The sequence below is a fragment of the Hyperolius riggenbachi genome, chromosome 1 (genome assembly GCF_040937935.1).
Source record: "Hyperolius riggenbachi isolate aHypRig1 chromosome 1, aHypRig1.pri, whole genome shotgun sequence".
NCBI classification, from domain to species: Eukaryota; Metazoa; Chordata; class Amphibia; order Anura; family Hyperoliidae; genus Hyperolius; species Hyperolius riggenbachi.
The window spans coordinates 600,403,077-600,415,309 of NC_090646.1; the positions used below are offsets into that span (position 1 = coordinate 600,403,077).

Sequence of the window (12,233 nt, forward strand, 5' to 3'; positions counted from 1 at the left end):
ATGTCACCTCAGTTGTCCTTTAAGTTGGATGATATAAACTGAGTATATGATGATAAAGCATAGAGCTTACTTTGCTTGATAACTGCATGTCAAATTGATTTGTTGATCCAGCTCTATACACTGAAGAAGTACTAGTGTTGTCAAGATCCCTGCCCCTTTGAGCCTTCCAACAGATAGACGGCATCACCAGCCAATAGGGTGGTTCAGGAGCCTGGGGTACCTTATCTCAATTACACTTACAAATAAAAATGTAGTTGCAGTAGGGCATTGTACCGTGCTAGCCATCAGTAAAAGCAAGAGGTTTGTGCAAGTTTCTTTAGTAAACATGCAATGTTTTCTGTAGGTGTCCTCTGATTATTTTGGGGTCGATATATAAACTTTTTGGAGGTCCGCATATAAACTTTGCCAGGCCCGGACAAAGTTTAAGCGTCCCGGGCCACCAGCTGCGGACCATGTTCCTTTATTTATACAAATATGGGGAGGAAAAATGGTAGTCCACGATTTCAATCAGAAGAGAAGGAGATGGGCACAGCTGCTAAAATACCCATTATTGGGACTAGCCCTGCTTCATCAGAGACCATGTCTTCTCTTCTGATTGAATTCCTTTATCTCCCTCCCTTCTTGCAGAGTTTTGAGCATGTGCTAAAAAGGAGATTAACTCACGTAAATGGCAGCTTCCAGTGTCAGATCTCCAAGGCAACAGCGGCACCACGTGACATACCATCAAGACGTGCCAGTGTAGTAAACACTGACACGTCCTGATGGCGTGTTACGTGACACCGCTGTGGCCATGGAGACTTGACGCTGGAAGCGCCAAATAGGTGAGTTAATCGCTTCTTATTACCCACTCGCAGGGAGGGAGGAGGAGAATCCAGCCACCCAGCGGCGGGTCAGATTCCCAGCACATGTGGGCCATAGTTTGCCCAGCGCTACTTTAAAGAGAAACTCCGACCAAGAATTGAACTTTATCCCAATTAGTAGCTGATACCCACTTTTACATGAAAAATATAATGATTTTCACAAACAGACCATCAGGGGGCGCTGTATGACTGATTTTGTGCTGAAACCAGTTCCACAAGAGGCTGTGGTACCGTACGGTACTCTGGGCAAACTGCCACAATGTAACAATGACACACACAGGAAATGGCTGTTTATAGCTGTCTGTTAAAGCCAGAACAGCTACATAATCTGCCCACAGTAACAATGTCACCATGTAATACATGTCAGAATGTGAATCTGGGAGAGGAAAGATTTTACAATGAGCAAACTCTGACTAAATCATGTATACATAATTATTGTAAAAATTAAGCACCTTTTTATAATAAATTATTTTCACTGGAGTTCCTCTTTAAGCCCTTGATGTTGATCTAACTTGTTGATAAAAAAGTTAGTCAATGAGAAGCTTATTTTCCAGCTTGCATGATGATGGCGCTATATAAATCATTAATAACAATAATAGTCTTTGTCCAACATTGAAGAGGTCTCTCTTCTTCTTAATATTATTATTGTTATTTTGCCTTTTTAAAGCGATGACATTTTCCACAAAATGATTGGAGTTACAATGACACAAAGTGAGACCAAAATCTTTGCAAGGGGAGACAAACCGAAATGTTACTGCATGTTACCGCTGTGGCCATACAATGAAGCATACTTTACAATGAAAGTATGCCTCACTTCTGGGTTAACCACACAGGACCCGCACTGCATTAACGTGATAGCCCCATAGGGTTATTACTGCTTAGGGCCTTTAGCTGAAACTGTCTGATGGCGTGTCACAGCCTGTTTTCAATCACTGTGCTGTGCAAATAGTTACTGCCTCATAACATATCTCTGTGTCCCCACACCGCCGCTCTCTCTGCCCCCCCCCCCCACCCCCCCGATATTAACAACAATATTTGTCGCTATCTCAGAGGTAAACACAGGGAGAGAGATTTACTGTTCAAAACGCCCGCCAGGGGTGTTCCTGCAGGGTTTTCAGAGGTGCCATTGGGCAGCTCTCTCTCTCCCTGGCCGCAACCCCCTGACGCTCCTCCCCCACCCCCCTCCACGCTGTGAGAGACACACAAGTCTCTCAGTGCAGCGTTGTGACCCTGAGGTCACGAAAGTGAAAGTGGGCCATTGCAGCCCACGGGAGCAGCGGGGGAGCAGTGGTATTTGCGGCTACCTGATCCACGATTTTTTTTAAACCTACCTCGGGCTCTCTTTAAATTACTATTGAGAAATGCTAAGCCCCATCTATGTTGGCAGAAGGTCAATGAAATGCTAATCATTCATATAAGATTATGCAAACTTTGAAAACAGTGCTAACAAATCCCACCAAGGTGGCATTCGATTGGTCCGCTTTTCAAGCTTCATAAATTTGCATAGAATATTTCCATAATCCCGTATAAACTTAGAAACATTTGGGTCTCATTGACCGCCCTATAAATTAATGTGGAATTGTTTTCTCTGAGAGGTTTTGTTATCCATGACTTTGTATCTCTTAAGGAAAAAGCTCTGTATTGGAATACAAATACAGCAAGACCCCTGGTATCTGGCACAGGTGGCGATACCCTGATGCCGGATGCATGTGCTTGCCGGTTGCTTGAGCAGCCAGCTGAAAAAACACAACCCTCCTCCCCCTGTGCATCTAAAAACACTTACAAAGCCACCAGGCATCTTCTACACTTCCTGTAGCTCCTAATGGCTTTCCGGCGTCCTCTGTGTACAGCTCCCAGCATATCACCTGACCCGCATTGGGTCACATGACACACTGGGAGCCATGCATGCTCCTGAAGGGAGCTGCAGGAAGGGTAAGTATTTACTTGCAATGCAAATGATAACATCAAAGATTTACGTTACCTGCAGTCTTGTATTGGAGGCAACTACTAATCCGTTCCTCAGGATGGAGTGCCAGTTTTCTATGTGCGAGCCACTATGACAGAAAGAAGAAAGCATGTAATGCTGTTACACAAAATCTCGAAACACTGGAGAATATCAATGATACAGCAAACCTGGCTACAGTATCTTTTCATGGGACAACACTGAAGATATGACAGTGGAACTTGCCCTGTTAAACTGCTAAATGGTCTTGGCCACCGTGCTGCAGCTCTCAGGGTGTTGGCAATCTTCTTACAGTCTTGGCTAATGATCTGCAAACTTGGCTCTCCAGCTGTTAAGGAACTACAAGTCCCATAACAGCTGGAGAGCCAAGTTTGCAGATCACTGGTCTTGACCATCTTTATGTAAAGCAACAATTCTTTTTTGAGTTCACTGCCACGAGGTTTCATGCTGAACTTCCAGTGACCAGTATGAAAGAGTGCGATAACACCAAATTAAACACACCTGGTCCCCATTCAAATCTGAGACCTTGAAACACTAATGAGTAACATGACCCTGCGGAAGGAACATGTCTAATGGGCAGAATTCTGACATTCTTCACTTGGAGTGTACTCACTTTTGTTGCTAGTGGTTTAGTCATGAATGGCTGTGTGTTGAGTTATTTTGATGGAATGGCAAAGTTACACTGGTATACAAGCTGTACAATGACTACTTTACATTGTATCAAAGTGTCATACCTCCAGTTCTGTCCCATGAAAAGACATAATATCTACAAAAATACCAGCGGTTTTGGCTGTATACCTGACTTACAACATTAATCCATTAGCAGCTTCAAACAAAATGTTTCTTTTGAAAATGCCGGTGCATTCTAAGCCTCTGTCGGCATTCGCCTAGTGCAGCCAAACCAGCAGGTGGCGGGAAGCAGTTATATTTACCTGTCCCATACGGCTTCTTCTCTTCCTCCGCTGGCAGCTCTGAACTTCAGGAAGGTCTTCTGGGTCCCGGTCACATGATATGATATGACAAGTGATCGGGATTCAGGAGACCATGTCAGCGTTACAGCGCCACCTGGTGGTGGAAGAGAGGTGATGTAAGAGATGAAACAGACTCTTCCATCACCCCTCTTCCTCCACTAGGTGGCACTGTAATGTTGACATGGTCTCCAGGATTCCAATCACATGTCATATCATGTGATCGGAACCAAGAAGACATGTCAGGATTACATCGGTGCGCGGGGCCGTCCGGACAGGTAACTATTAGGGATGATCACAGATGTGCAAATTATTCTGAGCTGATGCAAATTTGTATGCAAATATATGCAGCTTGGAAATGGACCCATCAATTTAAACCTAGGTTTAAATTGATTGGTCCATTTTCAAACTGCATAGATTTGCATACAAATTTGCATAATTATGGAAGTATTTGCATCTCATTGATTATCCCTAGTAACTTTAAACGCTCACTGCCGCCCACTCTGCATACTCTGCCAGGCTGGGGGAGGCACACTTCTTCAGCGGCAAGAAAAATTTGATTTGGCTGCTAAAGGGTTAAACAATGATACGCCACCCAGTGATATAGATTTGTCAAAACCAGTGCAAGAAAAAGTACAGGAAACATGGTACAAATTTGGGACCACTGCTCAGAGCAACCAAGTAGAATCCAAGATTGAAAGACAATCCACTTTTGCTCCACATTCTTTGCATTGATGCATTGTTGGTGCTGGATCTCACTAATGTAAAGGGAATACCACAAATACCTATTTCATGATGGGGCTTCTGAGCTCCACAAGGCCCACTACAGAAATGCCTGCTGGTTCTGGTTCTCCATCCCTCCCCCGGGTTCCCTGTGACAAACTTACTGAAATGCAAATGTGCTCCCGAAGAGTTTCTTAGCAGCTCTGAAATTTGCTTCTTTGGCTGGTGGACTGCTGAGGAGGAGGAACTGGTGAGGGGTGTGCATAAATTTCAGTTGCTGCAACACATGAAATATTCATTCAAACCATACTTGATTAATAACACAGCGCAAAAATATATCAATCACAATGATCTCAGAGAGAAGCCACCTCTCTACTTAGATTAACATACAACAGAAAAGCAAGAAAACAGAACGAGGGTTTATCAGCTCAGTAATAGCAAGTTCAAGCGTAAAACTTCACTTTTAATTACAATAATAATCAGTGGTCACCTATGACATAGCATAAAATAATCATTTTTAATACATGTTTAGCAGCCCAGTGAGCTCACAACATGGCCGCTTCTTCAGAGGTATAATTTTGTAGGTTTACAGCTCATGAAAAAGGAGAGTTAAAACCATAAACTGTACAGCCACATTAAAGGATGTTACGCACATTCTTATCATCCAGTCAGCCCTGTGTATGTCCGCTTTTCAGAAACACTTCAATGTTAAGGTTTACAAAAAGTGGATGTTAAAATGCTCCGGCCCTTAGATGGCTGCAAGTTCATATTTGGCGCCCAAAGTTCCCCTGAATTTCAATGGGCGTCTCTGCCGGCGCCTAAACTTCTATCGCTAGTGAGCGCCAAAATTTCCCATTACTCAGCAGGACTGCCAGGCAAAGGAAATAAATATGGCAGCCTCCATAGGTTTGTCACCTTGGGTTCATATTAAAGAGCAATTTTAAAGGGGAAAAAAATAAATCACTACATTGCAAAGAAGTTAAAAAATAGACTAAACTAAATGATTCATATTATCCATGTAATGTGTTCATATTGTTCATATTGTTATTGTGGAGATACTGGTTGCTTGGCAGTTGGAAACAGACATTATTTCTCACAAGGCAACAAGGCTTACAAACAGGAAACTGTCAGGACCCAGGTCCTGACATCACACTGTGGGAGGGGTTTCACTACAATATCATCAAATCAAATCAAATCAAAGATAGCTTTATTGGCATGACCAAGATGATGGATCATACAGACCCCACTGATGATCTATTCGAGAAAAGGTAAAGATTCCTCATGGGAAAGGGGGTATCAGCTACTGATTAGGATCAAGTCCAATGCTTGGTTACGATTCCTTTTGAAAGGACCAATGTCACGAAAATCTTAAAATTTAACCATTTCAGAACCGTAGGCTTACACCCCCCTAGTGATCAGGCTATTTTTTTTACAATTTAGGCCACTGCGGATTTAAGGCCTCGTTGCAGGGCCGTACAACTCGGCACACAAGTGATTCCCCCCCCCCCCCCATTTTCTGCCCACCAACAGAGCTTTCTGTTGGTGGGGTCTGATCCCCGCTGTCATCTTTATTTATTTATTTATTTATTTATTTTATTTGAATTTTTTCTTTCTATAAATATCGCTATTTTTTTTTTCTTTTTACAATTGGCGCTCCCTCCTCCCGCCAGCCAATCACCATAATTGCCTCAGCCTATGACAGCCAATCACTCCTGTCTCCCAGGGGGACAGACGTGTCACACGGCTCTCCCCAGTACATCGCTGCCTTAGATCGCAGCACTGTACAGTGTAAATAGATAGCGGTTTCGCCGTCTAACAGTCTCCTAGCGGCGATTGCCGCTGGGAGACTGATGACAGAGCGGAGTTCTGTCATTCAAGTGGAGATGCGCGCTCATTGGCGCGTGCGATCTCCTGCAAAACCCCGCCCCAGCACTTGACACCAATGGGTGTTGAGTGGTCCTGGGGCTGCCACCGCCTCGTTAGATAGATACAATACATATAAACACATACAAATAAGAAGCATGTTTCTTCCAGAGTAAAATGAGCCATAAATCAGATTTCTACTACTTACTGTAAGTGACAGCAACGTAGGAGAAAAGTAATTTATAGCTCATTTTACTGTAGAAAAACTTTTTATCTGTAAATGTTTACGTATACTTTAAATTTTAAGATTAGTGTGACAGTGGTCCTTTAAGTACAGAAGACATAGGATTACCATAGCAGGAAATGTCTATGATAAAAGCAAACAGTGTTTCAAGACTGGGTCATTCAATTCCTTTACTTTCAGAGCCATGAAATATGAAACAAAGAGGCAATACGATGCAAACAACCCGACCATACACATAGCAGTAAATCCTATACAGTGAATGCAGTTTGTCATTTCCCTGACATTAATGTGATGGAATAAAAGCAGGAAAACTTACCCTGTTAACTGGCAATTTCACGATATGAGATCTATTACTGGAAATAACCCTGGAAAGGAGAGAAGCGAGGAGTCAGCAGATGTTCCTTTCTATACAGTTAGTAAATCCGGGCGTGCGCGGGGAGATTTGCATGGTAATGGTGCAGAGAATGGCACATTCAGTAAATATCCTGCCCAGCCACTTCCTTCATTGCCTGTTCTGTCAATAGAGATCTTCATGTGCGAGTTAACAAAGTGGAAAATAGTCTCTATAATTACCGGAGTCTCAATCACCCAGCTAATGTAAAAAAACACGATCTGCTCACCGCTGAAAAGATTGCGATGGGAGAAATAGGCCGTTGAGGACAGCCAGCCGCCGTGAATCATGATGTGACACACACTATACCATCTGGGGGAAGGTAAAGAACTCTATCCAGACAATATACTGAGCAGCATCATCCTGCAGAAGCTTCATCAATGACTCACTGATCTCTATGCTAGCAGCGCTGGGATGTACCAGCTACCGCCAGCATGAAAGGCCACGTGCATGGGAAGGCTTATACATGCATCTAAAGGGTAGCTGAAGTGACATGTGACATGATGAGATGACCATGTGTTTGTACAGTCCCAATCCTACACAGAACTAGGCTAGGAGGAGTTCTTTTTTTCTCTCACTATAATTCCTAACCCTTTTTGGACTATAAGACGATCCTGACCATAAGACGCACCTGCGTTTAGAGGGCAAAAACTAGGGGAAAAAATAAATACTAAACCTGATGCATCCATGGTGAAGGGGCATCTTGTGGATTATGCCCCCTTTGTATCTCATGCCCCCTTGTACCTCTTGTGTCTCCCTGTGTCCTCCTCTGTCCCTCATGTGGCCACTTCTTTGCCCCTTTGAGTCTCCCCCGTGACCTCCTTTGCATGGGAAGAGTACAGGGAGTCCCTGACATTGTGATGGGTTGGAGGTTTGTACTGGCCGGCGTTCACAAGTCAGGAACTCCCTGCATTTGGACTATAAGACGCAGTAACTTTTCCCCCCACTTTTGGGGGAGAAAAAGTGAGTCTTATAGACCAAAAAATAAAGTAATTTGGCTGCAAGGCCAAATTTGTCCTGCCACTGGGGAAGTGTACCTTCCACAGACTGGCAGGGTATGCAGAGTGGGCAGCAGGGAGCTTTTATAGTTAACTGTCCGGACGGCTGGATCGGCTTCTTCTAACTTCCCTGCAGCGGTGATGTATGTCTTTTCTGATACATGTCTTTTTGGTTCCGATCACATGATATGACGTGATCAGGATCCAGGAGACTGTGTCAGCGTTACAGCGCCATCCGGTTATGGAAGAGGGGTGATGGAACTTACTTTTACCCCGGGGCCCCCCTATAGCTTAAACTGGCCCTGTGTGGAAGCCCAGCCTTAAGAATAAAGGGCCCTAGTTACTGTAGTGGCTCTAGTAGTGAGTTGCGTACACATGCACAATGACTGTCACACCATTGGTTACAGCCCAGCAACAAGTTCTGTTGCTATGGAGGAGCTTTCTTCATGTTGGATACTTACACCTAACCTTTCCTTTTGGAACTGCCTTGGGGCCTATTTCCACTGGGTGCCCCATCAGTTTCCAAATCGGATGTGGCCCCTGTGCTGCGAGAAGCCGCATCCAAATCGCTATAGCCATGTCATACACGGCTATAGGGATGTAGTTGCAGCCTGCAGAATACTGCTGCCTTCACTAATGATTTTGGCGCTGCACGCAAGTGCGTATCGGATGCAGCCTATTGATTTAAATAGACAATTTGCATTCAAAATCCAGTGCGAAAAACGTCAATGATCTGTGGCTAGTGAAAATAGGCCCCAACGCTAACTTAATCCTAAAGGCACTGTGTGTGTGTGTGGGGGGAGCTGATTCGCTTGGGACACCAAACAGTTCAGAAACGGCCCTGTGTACAAGCAATTTTGTTGCTCAGGAAACTCTTCTTTTTTGAATATTGGTCACTATAATGAAGTGTAAACAGTTACCAGTAGTAGGCACTGCTAAATGCTATACAAGCACATACTACACAGGACAGTGAGGGATCTGATAGACTGCGGGAGGCTAAAACATCAATAAGGGCCTATTGCACTGGGGATTGCAAAACACTAGCAAAATCGCAAGCGTTTTGCAACAGGGATTTTTTGGTGATTTTTGAGCAATCGCGATTCGTGTTTTTTTAACATTTCAATTGCGATTGCTCTAAAATAGTGAAAAAGCGATTACGTGCACCAGGTTTGCATTTACCATGAATCGCCAGCAATCACAGCAGTGAGACCACTGCCATATACTTTTAATCATACTACCGCTATTAAAAGCGCTAGCGATCGCCGGTGATCGCCGTAAATGACTGCAAATTGCCCCAGTGGGCCCTTACACTACAAAAGCTTATCGCTTGAAGGGGGGGGGGGGGCGAATAAACCATACCCCCATCACAGTATCAGTCTCCTCATTCTCAGAGCTATAAAGACAACAGAATGCCGTTTGTTTCCTCAGCCTGCCACCAAGTGGAGGACTCTGGCGATAAATTTGCCTGGATGCATCTTGGTTTAGCTCCACATCCATCTGACAGTCGGGCTCAGCTATTTCCGTCCACCCCCCGCACTGAGGACACATTTCCTATTATCCCAATAGCTTAACAGCAAATTTCATTAGGAAGCTAATGCACTTCTCAGGAAGAAGCACAGACTGTACAGAGTATAAATAGCAGCACGAACCATTGCAGCAAAGGGTGGGCGAGGGGATCTTGCTTATCCATCTGCTTCTTGATTTCCAAATAAGGTGCCTGGAGCAAGAAAGATAAAATACATGTAATATTACCGTGCAAGCTCTAAACAAACAACTTCGAGGCAGATTAATGCAGAGATGAAGTACGGTGGAGAATTGAATCTTGCAGGATAAAATGCTGTTTAAAAGAGCGGTGTGCCATTAATTAGTAATGGTGGGTTTGGCTGTGATTCAGAGCCATATAATGAGAGTGGTAGGAGGTTGCATGAGGACAGTCCTTCTCCTGATCCCCCCTGGGATCTGCAGAGCCAATGCACAAGTTGCTCAGGTTACCTGCTGCCTGCTGTCATCCTCTGTCACTTTTCTTATGGATCACACACATCAGAACTTTTAAAGTGACAATGTCATGAAGCAGCATGCATAAGCATCTCTAAACCCTAAAGGTGGCCATACATCTCTCGACTTGGCGGCCAACCGACCATCCGATTCGATAATCGGTGCCGCCAAGAGCAAGCCCGATCGTTGGTGTGACCAATTTTGGGCCGAAATCAGTCGCCCATCGTGGTCGATTGGAAGCGTTAACTTGGCGGTAACAGGAAGCGATATTGGGATGAGTGTCCAACTTGACAAAACCCCCGATGCATCCCCCTAGTGTATAAAAGTGCCCCCTGTGTGTGCATTTATACATTATCTGTCCTGTGTCGCCCACCACGCAGTGCCCATCCCCCGCTCTTCCATTAGCAGTATACATGTCACCGGTGTGGCGCGTGTCACACACACTCCGCGTGATATATGCTGGCGGCATGAATAGCGCTAAGGGAAGAGCAGGGATTCTAAAAACGAATGGGCACTGCGCGGTGGGCGATAGGACAGGTAATGTATAAATGCACATTTTTATTTATGTTCTCTTGTCTCTATGAAGTATAATGCTCATGACTCTCTGCACTAAAGCCTGGCACACATGTTAGATAAAAGTCATTCAAAATGTCCAACAGATGACAAATATCGCCGCATCGGACAACAACCGCTATAAAAAATGTAGCCAAACGACGTTAAACGAGAACGACAGATATGGGCATTCGACCAGGTGTGTACAATGCCGTTCAAACTACATTGTTTCAGAGTGTGCAAGCATATCATGTGAAATGTTACCTCCGTTTGCGCATGCAGTACTTGAACGGCATAATCTTATGGAATATTGATGTGTGTGTGTGTGTGAACAATGTCGTTTTTTAGTTCTTGCCATTTTTTTTTTTTGCTGGGTATCGTCTTCTGAGCAACGTCACTTGTTTGTGTGTACCGACTTCAATCCAGCGTGTGTATTTACCTTTAAGTGTACCCGAGGCGACATGTGACATGATGAGATAAACATGTGTATGTACAGTGCAAAACATTAATAACCAGTCTGTTTTTCTTTTTTTTGCTGCCATAAAGAGTTAATTTTCAGGCATGCAAGTGACAGCTTCTGTCTTGTGAGTACCTTGTCAGTAGCATAGTAAACCTCACTGATAAGCAAATAAAAATAAATAAAAGTTTTCCAGGTAGAATACTTCTGGGGCAGGGGAGAGCTAGAAAAAGGTCAATAGTTCATGTGCCATATTTTAACTGTGGGCCACTTAATAGACTGCCAATGATAAGAGACAATAAAACATCCAACCTACTTTTTAATGTTTAAAAATAAAATAAAACCATGGGATATCTAAAAAAGGTGTTATTTTTAGTAATAGTAGGATAAATACAATTGTTTATCTGATCATTTTATTTTTACATTGGGTTCACTTTAAAGGACCTACTTGTAAAACAAAAGTTAAAAATGCAATCTGGCAAGTCACTCTAAAAATGTCTGGTGCTCTACTAATAAAGGGAGAACCTGACCAAAAAGAATAACTTTGTGCCCTCAGTGTTGCCATTATGCCATATTTGATTAAAGTGAATGAGGATGCAGATTAATTTGCAATCCCCTCCCACTCAGAGGGATGGCCCTTGTTCAATCACTGGCCACTACTTCTTGCAGTGATTAGGGTGGGATATTTGTTTACGCTCTGTCATTGACCAGCTAGGTCATATGAGGTTTTCAATTTAATCCAGTCGCCAATGCAGAGTAGGCAGCTGGTAGGGGAGCACTACTGCATGATGTAAAGCTATTTTTTCAATGCAAAAAGACTGACTGTTAAGTAAACATGCCAATGCTTCTTTTTGGGAAATGGGATGAGCTTTAAGTGGCATTCTATGTCATACTGTTTAAGGTGGCCATATGTCATGCAGCTCGGTGGCCACTCGACTGTCCCATTCAAATATTACAATGGGATGAAAATTGAAGCCGCCAAGATCATGCCCAATTGACAATGCGACCAATTTCTGAAATTGGTTGCATGTTACGCTGGCAACCACATGGGCTGCCTGTATGTGGACGGAGCACGGAGCCAGCAGCAGACCCTGGGTGTCCACTACAGGAATTGCTGGCATCTATTGTACAACTTCTCACTGTCACTTCAGAAGCCAAAACTAGATCTCCATTTACTGCTATGGGGCAGTAGCCAGAAGCAGAGGCTTCAGCTGTAACT

The 12,233-nt window shown here is 43.8% G+C and overlaps 1 protein-coding gene across 2 annotated transcripts in view; it reads right to left on the reverse strand.

Annotated features, from left to right (window-relative positions):
* PARP8 (poly(ADP-ribose) polymerase family member 8) overlaps nt 1–12,233 on the reverse strand; it is a 438,516-nt gene that overhangs the window by 31,604 nt on the left and 394,679 nt on the right. For both annotated transcript variants that reach the window (XM_068249475.1, XM_068249466.1), the window contains exons 19-22: nt 9,660–9,727; nt 6,938–6,986; nt 4,679–4,791; nt 2,842–2,914 (exon numbers count right to left, since the gene is read on the reverse strand). In XM_068249475.1, the coding sequence (XP_068105576.1) occupies nt 2,842–2,914; nt 4,679–4,791; nt 6,938–6,986; nt 9,660–9,727 (303 nt within the window). The remainder of the gene's footprint in view (nt 1–2,841; nt 2,915–4,678; nt 4,792–6,937; nt 6,987–9,659; nt 9,728–12,233) is intronic.